Source organism: Epinephelus lanceolatus, chromosome 3, assembly GCF_041903045.1.
Source record: "Epinephelus lanceolatus isolate andai-2023 chromosome 3, ASM4190304v1, whole genome shotgun sequence".
Taxonomy (NCBI): Eukaryota; Metazoa; Chordata; class Actinopteri; order Perciformes; family Serranidae; genus Epinephelus; species Epinephelus lanceolatus.
In genome coordinates, this window is record NC_135736.1 from 12775926 (window position 1) to 12791683 (window position 15758).

Sequence of the window (15758 nt, forward strand, 5' to 3'; positions counted from 1 at the left end):
TACATAAGGATGTTGAGTGTGAACACAAGTTTGATCAGATGAGGTCACAATGGAAGCAGTCAATATGTCTAGAGCCGTTACTGCATTGCAGACACAGTAAACACAACTTGGACATTTCTTTGGAAATCATGTCATAGTATCGGTGTTCCCTTGAAACTGAGGGGAATCACCAGGAAAGTGACGTTGGTTCTTTTCATGTCTGGACACATGCATCAAAAATACCATTAACAAGAACTGCCATGTCTGAAATACAGTGGTGGAAAGGAAAATAAATTCACTCAGATTTACTTTAGTACAATTTTGAGCTATCTGTACTTCACTTGAGTATTACATTTTATGCAACTTTATACTTCTACACTACATGTCAGAGACAGATTTTGTACTTTCTAGCCACACCATAATAATCTAACAGTTGGTAGTTAATTTTCAAATTAAAATTGTAAATTTCAAATAATGCATTGTCATGGAATAACCACCTAACAGTATATAAATTAATTACAATCACAAACTTCTGCAAACTAAATTAAATTTTATGCTTTAATTAATCAGGAATAATTTGAAAATATTGTATATAATACAGCAATATAACACTGACAAGAGCCAATAGAACTTTTATTCTTGATACTTTAATACATCACATTATGTTGCTAATACTTTTATTTAAGTAGAATTGTAAATGCAGGACTTTCACTTGAGTATTTCTACAGTATGGTGTTCCACCTTTTACTTGAGTAAAAGCTTTAAATACTTCCTCCACCACTGCTGAAACATAATCTACACAAGTGCACAATAAAAATAAAAAGAAGCACTCACAATCCTCTTATTTTAAAACATGTTTTATTACATGAAAAAAAAATCACAGTTCAGTTCAGACAGTGCTAATTATTAAAACACAACAGTTAAACACAGAATTACAATATTCACAGATTTACAAAACAGTACCTATCTACAACAATGTCCTTAAAATTTCCTTTCCTTATCCTTTCCTTTGTGTTTCATTAAAGGATACCTGTGGGGTTTTCTTTAATATCCTACATAAACTCCTATATTAAAGACCTTTAACCTTTTTTAATGACCTTGTTTTCCTCTCTCCAAAAAGTCAATGATTAATGGCTATGGCTTCGTGTCAGGCAGTCAAGATTAATCATATACTTTTGCGGATGTCGATAAGTTTTTTTTTTGCTGTGTGACTCTTTACTTTGTGGTGTCAGGACAAAGCTTTTATTACAATGTGATCTGCTCCATTACAGAGCAGGTCTTAGATCAGGCGTCATGATCCCTGAAAATATGAGCAGCTATTACTATGAGGGCTGGTGTCGGGTGAGGAACAGAATGAAACCTAAAACCTGTTAAAGATGGTGAAGATAAGTGTTGATCTGGCAGTGAAGTTGTATACGTCTGCCAAAACTTATATAACAGTTTCATAAAAGACAGTTAGAGGAACACAAAACATGTTTTTGGCTTTGATACACCACACTGTATTTTCCAATAGCTAGTCAGTGACAAGTGAGAATCGTGTGACATGTGGAAGTGCGACTAGCATTTATCTTGTGAACTTTCTCAGTGGTAAGAAAAAGGATATGAAATTTGCTGGGGCGGAATGTTCTCAGTTAGTGAGCTGTAGCACCAGACTTAAAGACAGATCCACTGATATGATTATTTGTCTATAAGCAGAAAATAACCAGTGTTCTAAATCCATAAGAAATATATGAATAAAAACCCTTCAAGAAAAAGGCAAAATCTATATTGAAAATAGCTCTAAGCAAATACACCATTTACTCCTGAAAAACTTTTGCCAAAAGCTAGCACTCAACCAGGTAGCAAAACTTGGTTCCCAAAACACTCCAGGAACATATTTTGGTGGGTTCAACATTCTTAGAACATTGTGGGAGGATTACTGAAATAGAAACCTGGAAGGAACCTTCCAGGAGTGTTACAGGAACGTTTTATGTTAGCTGGGCAGCTGTTGACTACTACTACTGAAGCTTTTTTACACATAAAACAACAGGTAATGCTTGTGAACCATTTATGATTTACATTTTCAGTAGGAAGAATTGAAATAGCACACTGCTGCTTTTGGTCTTTTCCAAAGACTGGTTAACAGTCAGAAAAAATAGTTTAACTCTAGTTATGGCTGAGTATCATTTAAAAAATTAGGATACGAATACCAAGACTGATACCAGTTGAGTACTTCATTTGCTAACCATAATGTGGATAGAGTGGCGTGTAGCATAGCCACAATTCTGAACGTTTTGGTGGCACCTCGGCACGCCAAACTGCCAACTCTGTCGAATACACCGCGCTCAACTTCACCACACCCCAGACTATAGGGGTTGTTGCTGTTTCTGCGGGACTGTGAGCTCCGCACCAACACTGAGTCTGCCTGCATACACACAGTGACAGGGCTAACTGTTAGCATCACATCGCTAACAATTACCCAATAGTTATTGACAGGTTTAACAACAGAACTGAGCTGTTTCGGTATTGGTGTGAGTTTGTTGGGACCATTTAACGGCTCAGTGTTGGGTGCTAGCCACTGCTGCTATGTTAGCTTGTGCTAACTAGGCAGATGCTGGACCGACTGTTTGCCATGAGGTGCGTGGCTCTGGAGATGGTAGTAACGTAAAGTTTGCTGATCCACAGGGAAGTCTGGACGGTTAAGGATCAGAACCCAAAGAGGATCGAATGCCAGTATCATTCGACCAGAGAAGTTTCTATGCTACCTGGTAGCCTACTGGATTTTTTCGGTTGATACCTTAATGTGTCGAGTACTGATACCCAGCCCTAACTTGAGCCTTGTCTTTTAATACGTTCACAGAACTTGGACTACTTATAAAGTTGTGGAATGTCAAAAAAATAAAAATGTTAGATCTGACTGAAGAATCTAAATTATATACGTTTCCCAAGAATACATGACCACACATAAAAGCCAAACACACACACACACACACACATGACTCAACATTTCCCTTGTAACGCTGACATAATATGACAATAGGAAGTCAGAGGGAGGGCCACTCCTACCAAGCTGCCAAAGGCTACAGTTACTAAGTTGGCATAAATGAACAAAATGTTTTCCTCCAATAACAAAAACATATCAGAGATTCACTGCAATCATAAATTCACTATAAAATCAGTTTTCTGTGATATTACATGTTGAAAAAGATTTTTTACTTAGTAAGCTTAGATGAATAAAAGTGCCAATGGGTCCTCTGCTAAATCTCAGTGATACAAGTTATTCCTGTTTATATACACAACCGTGTGCAGATGGGAAAGTACAATGATAGAGTAGAGATCAGCAAACAAGGAAGTGTTGATTTCAGAGGTTGCCAGTGAGTTAACATAAGTCATGTGACACGCAGTGTCTCCTGCAGAGAGAGAGAGAGAGAGTGAGACAGAGAGAGCTTTTAGATATTTGATGTTGTCTTGTAGTCTGCCAGTATACCGTAAAAATGAAATTGAAACTAACTACTACACAACAAACTAACTCTCAGCTGTTTGCTTGGAGCATTATAATTACCTCAGGCCCGGCTGCCATGCCATGTTTCACCAATCTCCTCAAGATCACCTGCAGAAATATTTCATATTAAAGTCTGAATTCAATCTTATAGAGTATATCTGAAAACAAAGTTCTATTAGTTGAACACAGTGAGTCAAAGTACTGTGATTTAGACATACCTTCCTCAACATGAGAGCCACGATCTGGGACTTGATGATGTCCACCTGGAACAAATTAAAATGTTTTACTGTGTGACTGCAATGGGTGGGTGTAAAACCATCACCGTTTTAAGCAAGTTTGTAAGCAGAGGCAGATTTCACCAGTGACTGTCCGACCCATGAGTCAGGTTACAGTGTGATTCATAAACTGATTAGTAACCAAGCCCATTTTCCACAAGCAATGGAAAAATAATAAACCTATTTAGTGTGGTAAATATCACTGTATTTCCTCATGCATCTTTAACGTAAGAGGAAAGCCAGTAAGTAGTTTAGGTAAGATGATAAAGCCTTGCAGAGAAAGTAAACCTTTCAGGTCAGCAATCAACATGTGCTCCAACTGAGTTAATGAATAAGGTTCAAAACACAGCAGGAGAACATGCCTCAACAGGTCTGGAATGAGATCAGAAATATGTCTGTGGTGAGTGAGTTTGGTGTCAAAATATGCAGTCCAGGAGGCCACTGATTCAACTATTCATCAGTTAAAAAAGAAAAAATTCAAGCAAATTAAAGAAGAGGTTCATTTAGATTCATTTTAGCCAACTAAAACACTCTTTCGCAGGTACTGGGTGTTTCAGGAAGCTAAAACTAACAGATACAAAAAAATCAATAGATAGAAACTTTACTTAAAACCTCCAAAGAGACCCGAAGTTAAAACAAAAACAGCAGCAATATTATGTCCAAAGATGGACATACTCATAAGGGGTATTGTAGAGCATCTCCGGGCCTCTGTCAAGAAAATGATATGTGAAAATCAGATATCTACTTGCTCTTAGAGATATTTTGTAGGAACACTGTCTAACAATGGAAAGTTTTTGCACTCAACTGTTTTAGACTAATGACAGGATTGCAGTAGCTATACTGCTTGACTCAAGTTAACAACAAAAAAGGCCGTACTTTCCCATCTTGAGAAACATGGCTGCTTGCCAGGTGTTCTACAGGTTTTTCTACCCTCAACTATTGTGGCATCACCTTTCACCTATTGTATAGTTACTTCCTGTTAGCGTTTTATTGTTCACAGAGAGTCACTGATGAAATCCCCCACAACATTTGAGAACTTTGGTATTACAATGTCACATTAAAAAAGGATAGGATACATTTCACGATTAAATATTATGGTGATAGCTCTAAAATATTTCTGTTATTGTCTACTCTATCAGTGATACTGCATGTTACTACTTACTATTATCATATGACAGATTAAAGGAACACTTCACCTACAACATGATCATTGTGTGCTAATTACTCACCCCATGTTCTGTTGAATTTGTGAAGAGAACTTTGTTTTTTTTCACATGCTTCTACGGTGAATGAAGGATCCAAAAAAGGCGAGCATTGCAGATGAATTGGCATCAATGGGGTCCACATTTAACAAAAGCAAAAGTATAATCCAAGTATCATTTATCCAGTTGTATGCTCAGTACTTCCAAAACACGTGTATTTTCGTTAAAGCTTTACCACTTAAAATACTTTTACTTACACGTAGTGGGCCTGGGCAAGCGTGTGGTTTTGAATTCTGCTTGTGCTTTCCATGGAGCACAAAAGCACAGGCTTGCCCAGGTGGACTACTCGTCTATGTGTGAGACTCTTCAAGCATGAGAGCAGTAAAAGTAAAAGTTTGTAAATGGATGTTTTCATATAGTTCTGTTGTTGTCAAATGTGAACCCCTTTTACTCCAATTCATCAGGGATTTCCCTCATTTTTGAATTCTTCCTTTATTGTGGAAGCATGCTGGAAAAACAAAGTTTTCTTCCAAGAATTCAACGTAACATGGTGTGAGTACTTGAAATAGAAATTGTCATTTTGTGGTAAAGTATTCCTTAAAATAAAGTATGAACAGAAGGAACCTCAAGCAAAACCTTTTTCAGTGTTCATATGGGCACCTGACAATTGTTTAAGGTCGACTTAAAAAATTGTGGAGCTATCCTTTTAGTCCCTCCTGGAAAATTTCAGTGTTTTGTTTTTTTTTTTAATTATGGAAAACTGCAGCAAAACATTGTGTGCACTGATTAGATGTCTTCCATAATGATACACTACATAACAAATATTTGGAAAAGGCTTTTTGTTCAAAGCGACTTACAATAAGTTCATTTAGGTCCACAGGAACAAGAGCTAATAACAAAAAGCTTGTAGCTCATAATTGTGTGAGCGTTTCTTTTTGGTTGTCTGAAATGGTGAGTGTAATGAACTCTTGTTTCATAAAGGAAGCAGGTAGTACTATATTAAACTAGCAATGTTTATTAATCTCCCTCGTACCTTTTACTCACAAAGAAACGTATAAAGCCAGAAAAGCCAGAAGAGAGCCTGCGTGAATACTCACGTTGAGATCGCCTTCTGTGAAGCACCACCAGCAACAACAGCAACCCTATGATCAACGACCCAATGACCACTACGGGAGCGACTATTTTGGCTGCTGGACCCACTTTCTCTGGCCCCTGCCCAGTTTCTGCATAAATCAAATTGAATAATAAAGATTTAATGCTTTAATTATTCAAGTCATGACCAAAGGGGTAGAAATGTATGTTGTTGAAATATGCTGTTGTTAAAATGAGGTATGCATGCACTGGTGGTGGGAAGTTCCCTCTGTAACACACTGGCAACCTACAATCCCTTTCACTTTTACTGTCACAGCAGTCTGCAAATGACCTTCGCTGTATGTGGCAGCTGTGACAACTGAGCCAACAACACAGATAGGGTGGCTGTGAAGTTGCTATGTGAACCTGTTGATGAATTTTGGGGTCATGAGAATGATAGTGGATCAGAAACTGTGGTTCCACACCACAAGAAGTGTATAGTCTTATCAGACCTGGACTGTCACATAGTTTTCTTTCTTTGTGAGGAGCATTGTTTTGACGCTTTGAGAAAGATGTTGGGTCAGATTGGTGGGCATGTTACAGCCTGGCTATTCATTGAATGTTGTATCAAAACAACTGTGGAAGCACAGACGATGTTTAGTTATAAATGGACAAAAAACATGCCGTAGTAATGCGGGAGAACAAATTGTTTGTTTCTGTCAGCCCTCTACCACCTCCCGTGGCAACTCAAAACATGCATGATGTTGGCTTGTGGTTCAAATCTCTTAGTTGCACAATCCTAAAAGGAGGTGTGCTCATGTAACAGTAGTGGCATCTGTGTTGCTTCAAATTTCTGGTAAAGCATGTCCTCATATGCAACTGTGACATACTTTATGACATTTCACTGTGTGAGGCAGAGCTGAATCAAAAACATATATACCTTGACGTTCTGGTGGTAGGTCTGGAAGCACAAATGTGTTCTCCCCCTCTTTGCCTCCACTGGCATTATACACTATGCAGGTGTAGTTGGAGAACCTGGATCCTGGCTGCAAAGGCAGCTTGCTCGAGAGGTGAAACAGACCACTTCCTGTCTTCTTTGCCTCCATTTGAGAGCTGCTTGTCCACTCATCTTTGAGCTCACTAAACCAGCCAATGCGACCTTTTGGGAAGCCCCCATCAGATTCACACATCAGGGTACCGCCTGTTGTCCCAGGGTCGTAGTATATCTTTGGTTTGTTGTACTTAGCTGCAAAGAGAAAAACATGATCATTAAGCTCAACACTGCACCATGACGTCAATCAAATGACTCCTATAAAGTATCACAAACTTATTTGTTGACCATAATATTTCACATGTACTGTTAATAATATCATATGCTAAGCAAGACAGATAAGAAAGAAACTGGCCCTACAAGTATTTCTGGATGTAATTCTTTGTAATGTTGAAACTGAATCTAAGTTAAGACAGAAAGGGAAATACCAAGCGGACAGGCCAGGAAAGTCCCCAGGATCTCTAAACAATCTTCACTGCGTCAAGGCAACAATTAAATCTTTTAAGTCCATTTTCTGTTTGCAACTAGAATGCATTGTACTGTTTACAGAAATAACTTTGCTCATGGGTCGAGTCTGCAAATGTGCTGGTAGGCATTGGTTTTCAAGATACATTCTTGACTCAAAATGGTCATCTCTCTGTGACAAAATGTCACAGCTACAGGCTCTTACCTGTGACATCAAGGCTGATGTCGGCAGTGTGATCACCGCTGTCTGTCATTACATAACAAAAATAATTTCCGCTGTCCTTTAGAGCAGTGTTGGTGATGAGCAGGGACACGTTCATGTTTTGGACATTCCAGGATGGCTCAGCAAACTTGTAGCCTGGCTGCAGTTGCTTTTCCCCTCTGTTGTAAACCATCAAGGGTTTGTTATCTCCTTTTTTCCTCCAAGTGACCACGATGATTTTTGCGTTCACTACATCTGCTGTGGTTCTGACAACACACTCCAGCAGTGACTGCTGGCCATACTGTCCCGTCTGTTGAGCCTTGCATTCCACCTTTACAAAATCTGTAGGTAAAAAAATATGGTACATCAGTAGCATGCAGCATTTCATCCTTGAAACTCTCAGATTTAAGCAGAATTTACCTGTATCTGCATTTATGCTGACACAGATGAGAGCGAAAATAAGCAGGATACCCATTGAGGCCATGTTCATTTACCTGAAATGACAAAACATACAATTCTTTAGGTGGGAAACAGATAAAATGTAACAACGGCAAACATGTTTCAACTCAAAAAGCATCTATTTCTGAGAATTAAAGTGCAGTGTTCAAAGGACAATCAAGTTCCCAGTGCAAGTTCACCAAGTATTACACATACTTAGCATAGCCCCACTTGGGTCTCACTACCTACTATATATTTATCATTATGCATTAGAGGCCAGTGTGTGAGGGGCTGGTGAAAGGTAGCATGCTCCACACCACCACGCTTTGATAGTTATTTAAGATATTTCAACAACAAGAGATAGATTCAATGTTATCTGGCGTTTTCTTTATTTATTTAAATCATTCTTCGGTTTTAATTATTTCATTAAAAACTGGCAACTACCCCATGATCCTTTTATATAGCAAATTCTTAACTCTGGGCACATTCTAATAAAACTCATCACCAAGGCTGTCTTATGAAAGACATGATTCTGACATGGATCACATCACGAGACAAACAGCGTACCTTAATAGCAATTAAAAATGTGGTGTTCCAGGTGATTCTTATGCCAATTTGTACTGCAAAAACTCAGAAAGAGCATAGTGCAGGTCAGGCTTGTTCTGCAATTAAGTTTCCAGTGGCTTTAGTGTGCGTGATGATGATCTTACAAAGCATGTCACTCTGTAGATGGAACCCACAACTGCCTCCCATAGATGACTGTGTGGGAAGTTAATCAGTCAGCAGGCGTGGCTTTCAGCTGTTGTGCTAACAGATGCTGGTAAGAATTAAAGCATAATCTTTTCTTTGCCTTTTTGTTTTCACACAATCTGATTTTTTCTGTGCTATTACAAAAGGTTTGTTTGCCTTCACAGTTGAAAGCCATGAAAACACAACACAGGTGTGCTGTAAGTCACACACTGCTAAACTGGTCTGAGCAGGTGAGCGGCCTACTTAGCCAAATGTGGTCAGTCTTGGAAGCAGAATTAAAATCAAAGTGACCTGCTAGACTGCCAGTGGCGATACCCTCTACTGTGGCAAGTCAGCAAAATATCAAACCAGCACAGTTAAGGAAAGAATCTCAGTGACCCTCAGAAAAATGCAACATCACTGGTTGCAGAACATGGACTGTATAACATAATGGACGTAGCTACCGTGACGTCACCCATCGGTTTGTGGACTGCTGTTTTGAAGCATTTTCAACAAGGATGTATAAAGAGAACTGGAAACAGCGTTGGAGGTGGGCTCCCGTCCATTTCTATGAAAGTTGCTCTGTAGCACATAAAGCTAAAAACATTGCGGCATGAAATCACCCGGATCTTCCACATTGTGGGGCCCATAGAGCAAGTACAGTAGAGACATACAGTAACGTCTGGTTTTAGATCTCCCCTAACTTAAATGGGGATAAAACAATTTAATCTTGCAGCTCTTCTGGACTTCTGAAATGTTATTGGACTGAATGGAATCCTGATAGTGAAACAAGTCATTCTGCTGGGGTTGTGATGCTCAAAAAAATGTATCCACTGATTTACAGACGTCTCTTTCACTATGCGAGTCTTTTGGGCCCCATGGCATCATGTGACAGACCCTGAAGTTACAAGTCTATGTTTGGCCACTATGTAAAATTGGCTTCAAAGCCCAGCACAGTTCCCCGGGATTTTCAAACCTCGAGTACGGTATTTCGGCCCTCAGTATCTTGGTTTTTTGAAGCTTGATGTGACCATATGCGGGGTAAATCTGGCTCATAGACTGTAGCAACACCTCGCAGACAGCCTGTCACTCAAGTAGACCTGCCCTTAAATAGCCTTTGCGTAACCTTAAGCCTTAATAAAATGCAAACAGGTGAGTTATATAAAAATTCATCCCACATGCAGTTGTCATGACCAGGGAAAGGAGCTTTAGAGATCAAAACCATTTTTTTTTTTTTTTAACCAGGCTGGACATTTTAATATGGGTGACTATGGGGACTGACTCACTTCTGGAGCCAGCCCCAACTGGCCATTCAAGGAACTGCAGTTTTTCAACTCTTCTGCATTGGCTTTATTTTTCAGACCCAGAAGAATTGTGCACCACAATTAAAAACATTAACCCATTGTATTTCAAACAGCATTATCATTATTAATTAAGGGTAAACTGAAACGCTAAACTTTTTCTTTGGGGAAACCCCTAAACTGTTTTCCCACACAGAAATAGACTGTTAGTAATTTCCAGAACTTTTTCATGTCATTAGTTTCCCATCCCCGTGACATTATTAAAGTTCAACTTATAGGTCAATTTTTCACTGAAAGATCAAGTTGGGGTGGCCAGATGAACAACAATCTTATGAGTGTTTTGTTGCCTTGTTTGTCTGAAAGCACTCATTTTCATTGGACCATGATCGTCCTGATATCGTGGTTGCACAAAGAACAATTTGTAGCTCATTATCCAGCATCAAAATGACTTGTTCCATTCAAAACCAAGATGAAACTGTTTCTTTCAAAACATAAAAGGCGTTTAGAGTAAGTGCACACTGGATCTTTTATGGGGGAGGGAACCAAATCCTTAAACTAAGACTTTGCCTTTTTAAAAATAAATATAACACTTTGAATAAGATGGTTCCAGCTGTGTCACCAATGACTGTTTTTCCCTCTCTTTAAGCATCTTCTAACAGCAGTCAGTATTTTAATCTGAATTTGCTGATAGTGGTCTCTTCTTCTGTTTCCTCCAGTGATCAGAAGATTCTCATACCCTGATATCTATCTTTAGGTCTCAGTTTTCACTCTTGTTCTTTTTTGTAACTTGACTTACTTGAGATACCTTGCATGTACGGGTGCTTTTGTTTGAAAGAGAGAGGGTGAGTTACCCTCACCTGGCAGACACAAAGCACGGGGGGACAAAAAGCAAACCAAGGCTGTGAAGCTGCATGAAATGTAATGAAAAGAACTGAAAGAAGTGAGACGTCCGTAACTTTATCTGTTGTTGAGTTATGTTCTAATTAGGTTTTGTGTTTATTTGCGTTTGAAGGCCTGTGTGTGTGTGGGCTTGGCTCAGTGTTTACTTAAGTATAATTTTTTTCTCTGTTTGTTATATCACCATGCAATTCTCACAGTTGTTTCTCTTTGTTCCTGAGAATCTATTTTTGTAAAAAAGAAAGAAAATCCCACCAGGCCGAAGCAAGATTAAAATAAGTACTGTAATATGTGCAGATTAAAAGCAAACATTGCTTAAACATCAGTTTAAAAACTATTAACCTCTGCCCGACCTTTCTATTCCACTGCTTTATAAAAGACGGAAACAAAGGTCCTGTGCTATTTCACAAAATAAAAAGTTACAGCCAATAATCTATAACATATGTATTCTCCTTAACAGACAAAAGCTAGTTCAACAGCTTTAACCAAATAAGTAATAAAAAAAATATAATAAACAAAATAAAAAAAAATAAACATCCTTTATCCTGTGACGAAACTTGAGCAGCAAAGACGAAGTAAGATCTCTAGAGACTACATTGCTCTGTGAGTGTGTGTTCATTCATGTTTACTTTAATGAAACAGATATATGAGAACTGGATGGTCACTGCCAAAACAAAGTCCCCGTAGATTTTTATAGCCTAAGGTAATTTCCAACGCTGTCCCTAAAGGGGCGTTAAAAAAAAATTGTGGACAAAGTAGATAAGATCCTAAGATAAGACATCTGATCACTTTCACTACTACTGGCCTGATCACTTTTGCAAATCTGTGTCTACTTGGATGAGAAATGATTTTGGCTCCGCAGCTAGGATCCATTTTAAATCCTGGTTGTCTGTATTTGACTTCAGCCATTTAGGAGCGTCTTATCTAAAATGTTTTCTCACTGGCTTTATATTATCTTAAGAACATTAGTGATTAGAGGTGCTGATAACACTGCACAGTACCTTAAATTCAAGGGAAAAAAAACATGAATCTATTTGTCAAATCAATGTGTCTAAATGTATGTTTGCTTCTGCAGTCTTGCTCTTCATTTCTACAAGTTCAGTACTTCAGAAACCTGTTTGACCAGCTGTCCACTAACTTTCCAAGTACACTTGACATTTCATGTCAGCCCACATATTGAAATGGACAAGGAGTCATAATGAAAGAGAAAGTCCACTAAAGAAATGTTTGTAATGCCGCTAAGAGCTTAAGAGTTGCCCCATATTAGGCAATATCCTCTACACTAGAATGGGCTGGGTAACAAATATCTGTGGTGACCCCTTCATGCTGCTTCTCTGAGTTTGTTTTGTCCCTATCAGAGAGTTAAGTACTTTGAGTCGTGAATTTCTGCTCTTTTTCTCTACTCCTGCAATGATATCATGGTTTGAGTGTTTTTTTGTATTCCTGCCTGCACCCGTCCTATCATTTAGGCCACGGACTTGCATTTAAGGACTAAGCATCTTGTGTTGGTGGGCACGATGGCTGGTACACTACAGTCTGGACAATAAATCACAAAGTGAAAGAAGCTACATAAACGTATCTTTTGTTCACAAGTGCTTTCCCAATAGGGTAATCAAGCCACTGCAGATGTGTGGTGGCGGATTCCTGTCTCAATCTCTTGAACACACTGGAGAAACATCTGCGCTCCCCACACAACCACACCATGACTGAATCCATGACATTCTCTTCTGATTGTGACAGACTGAAGATATACAGCACATCCTGCTTACACGCCAACTCAGACTACAGGTCAATTCAACCCTGGCGTTACACACTGTCACACAGGACAGGCCACAGCAAATAATGGTTGTGGTTTTAACAACAGTAATATTGTTTTAAACTCAGTGGTCCCCCAAGATGTGCTCTATGTCGTAATTGTTTTCTCTGTTTATGAACACTGATAATAAGGCCCGGGTGGCCTGGCCTGTCTGTACACTTCCTATCTGGATACTAAGAGTGTGTGAACGTCCTGACAGTCCTTCCTCCTGATGAGCTCTTGAGGCTCAACATCTGCAAGATGAAGGAGGTGCGTTGTACGTGAATGCTGATACTGACTATTAAAAAACACACTACCTATATATTGGCTGATGAAACATATTTTTTGAAGATATCTTATTGCAATTTCTTATTAAGCATCAGCAAAAAGTTATGAAAATACCAGTGTATCTATGATAAACTAATATCAGTCCATATCGGCCCGGCTGATACATTGGTCAGCACCAGCTGACAACCCTACCCACTTCTTGGATCCCTGAATCTGAAAGGGAAAATGGTGAAACCTTGATACATCCATGGGTGGAACAGATCAGGGCTTTAAGCAATGTTGGCAAGAGAATACAATCCTTCACACTCTGTGTACAGGAAAGCAACCCCTCTTTCAGCTCGGGTAATCTGAACATTGTACAGTAATAAAAGACAGTTCAAACAGTCATCTACTTGTCACAGTACATCAGGTCAACCCTCACTTTAAACATTATATCATTATGCAAATTTCACCCTTTCAAAACTCTCCAACCACACAGTCCGATGAAAACCCATTGTCATTATCACACGAAAGCTCTAACCCCCTCTGAATCATTTATTTCACACAGTGAGGCTGACAAAGTAAAACCCCACTAGCAAGTTTCAAAAGGTCCTTCATTCTGAGACTAACACTGGAGAACAGAGCGGACGGTAACATTACACAATTACACAAACACATACCCCGTCTGTACTTTGCTATCAGTATCTGCACTGCTCTTTTATGGCGGTGCTTTCCGTCTCGGACCTATTGTTATTACAGTAAGACGGGAGCCGAGATTAGCCACCTTTTTATTTCGTGCTTAGGTCCCCATAATCAATATGTTTGGACTATATTCTATGTCTAATTATTAAAGAAGCTTATTTTGTCTGAACCACTGGGCTGCCTTTCTCATCAATGATGAAAATATGCTGTTTTTTTATTTTATTAAATTATTCTTTATGGCAAAATTGGGGTTTTCAAATAGACTAATGATATGCAGTATGTATAAACCCTATACTACACAAGATGTTAAGTCCTTGCAAAAGAAAACACCATCAGCACGTCTATGTGTTATTAGGGACAGCTCACTACTTTTGAGGGGGTGAGGGTAGGGTGCAAAACAGGGGAGGCATGTCAAATTTTTTTAGGCAATGAGAGAGACTTGTGTTATTTATTTAGGCTTCCCGAGGGAACAAACAACTTCAAATGGTTGAATTTTGTGTTTATTTGAAATACCCTCTGAACCCCAAATCCTGCTGTCAGGTTTGAAAGGTTTTTTAAAAAAAAAAAAAAAAATTGCCAAAATTACAACAATTATCATAGCCACAGACTGTAAAAACAGGAATTAGCATTGGATTTTCAAATTTCTGATTAAGGCTTCCATTATCATAATCACTTAATTCTACGTTTCATTTCAAATTTTGCCAAAAATAAACCACTGGCAAAAACACTATCCTGTAAAACATTAAACTCTGCACTCCTGCCTGCATGACACTGGTGAAAGTCAAGGCTTTTTTCATCTCCAAAACTACTGTTCTGTTATGCGAGTTACTGATACTGAAACTGTGCAGTTTATCCGGGCAAGCAGCTGTTATATCCTCATGTCGCTAATGCCAACTGTGTGCATGCTGTAATGTTTGTGTGTGATGTGTAAGCTTATTACATTTCATTGGTTTTGTCTGGAAGGAGTCCAGTCACACCCAGTCCCCCTTCTCCTCTGATAAGTCAAGTACAGTCCCTTAAAGCACAAACGTCCTCCCCCCAGACTGACTAAAGATATCTCCTGTTGAGTTTAAATGCGACCTACTTCGTGGAAATAATGACACTAGCAACTGGTATGTGATAAAGCATGCTTCCTTACACATGTTCAGTTCTTAAAAGTGAGCAAACCAGTGGAACCAGTCACTGTGGGAGCTGTCGACAAGGAAACAACCACGTTCATGTGTCGCCTTCACTGCAGTCTGACACCTTGGCGTCGCTTGTGCTGTGTATGCAAAACTTTTTGCGCCTCACTCCAACGTTCCTCTTTATTTATTCAAAAAGAGGAAGCACTGTCAAAACTTGATAACGATGCCAGTTCATAGTAACCTGTAGGTTTAAGGTGCCAAAATGGTACCATGGAAGGGTTGGAGACCATGTTAAGTAAACAAATGGTTGTTAAATTTAGAGCAAAGCTGAGCGCACGAGGGGAACTGAACACGAGTGGAGCCATGTCCCTGTATAGCGCCTTTAGAAAAAATATTCACTGATAATTTGACACAAAATACTTTTTCTGTCGTTTCAGTAAAACTACAACATAAAATACAGTACTTAACAACCATGTCGCCATTCATTAACCTAACGTTAGATGATTAGGTTAATTTAGCCGCAGTATTTTTTGCTAATGTCATCTCACCACTTCACTATGTTCACACAGCCAGTCGCAACACGTAGCCGTCCTATAAGACCTGCCACGCAGCCAGTACAGCTATAATGTCATGTCAAACTCACCGTACACGCTCCTCGACCAGGCGACGTCTCTTAGTGGTTGAACAATGGTTGACTAACGACTAAACATCGGAGTGTCTTTGCTCCGGTCCTTTTTTACTTTCACTTTCATTATGAGTAAACGACATGCGTGATTGGC

At 39.1% G+C, this 15758-nt stretch overlaps 1 protein-coding gene across 3 annotated transcripts; it reads right to left on the reverse strand.

The window, feature by feature from the left end:
* Positions 1–820: 820 nt before the first annotated feature.
* LOC117256006 (selection and upkeep of intraepithelial T-cells protein 1) lies at positions 821–15758 on the reverse strand. 3 transcript variants are annotated; one of them, XM_033625292.2, is made up of 9 exons: positions 15623–15758; positions 8147–8220; positions 7730–8068; positions 6949–7254; positions 6035–6160; positions 4411–4443; positions 3679–3723; positions 3521–3568; positions 821–3368 (listed from the first exon to the last, which is right to left on the reverse strand). In XM_033625292.2, the coding sequence occupies exons 2-8, from the start codon at positions 8214–8216 to the stop codon at positions 3522–3524; spliced, it is 966 nt and encodes a 321-aa protein (XP_033481183.1). In that variant the 5' UTR covers positions 8217–8220; positions 15623–15758; the 3' UTR covers positions 821–3368; position 3521. The 3 variants fall into 3 exon arrangements, with proteins under 3 accessions (XP_033481183.1, XP_078021363.1, XP_033481184.1); XM_078165237.1 differs by lacking the exon at positions 4411–4443 and adding an exon at positions 4965–5015; XM_033625293.2 differs by lacking the exon at positions 4411–4443.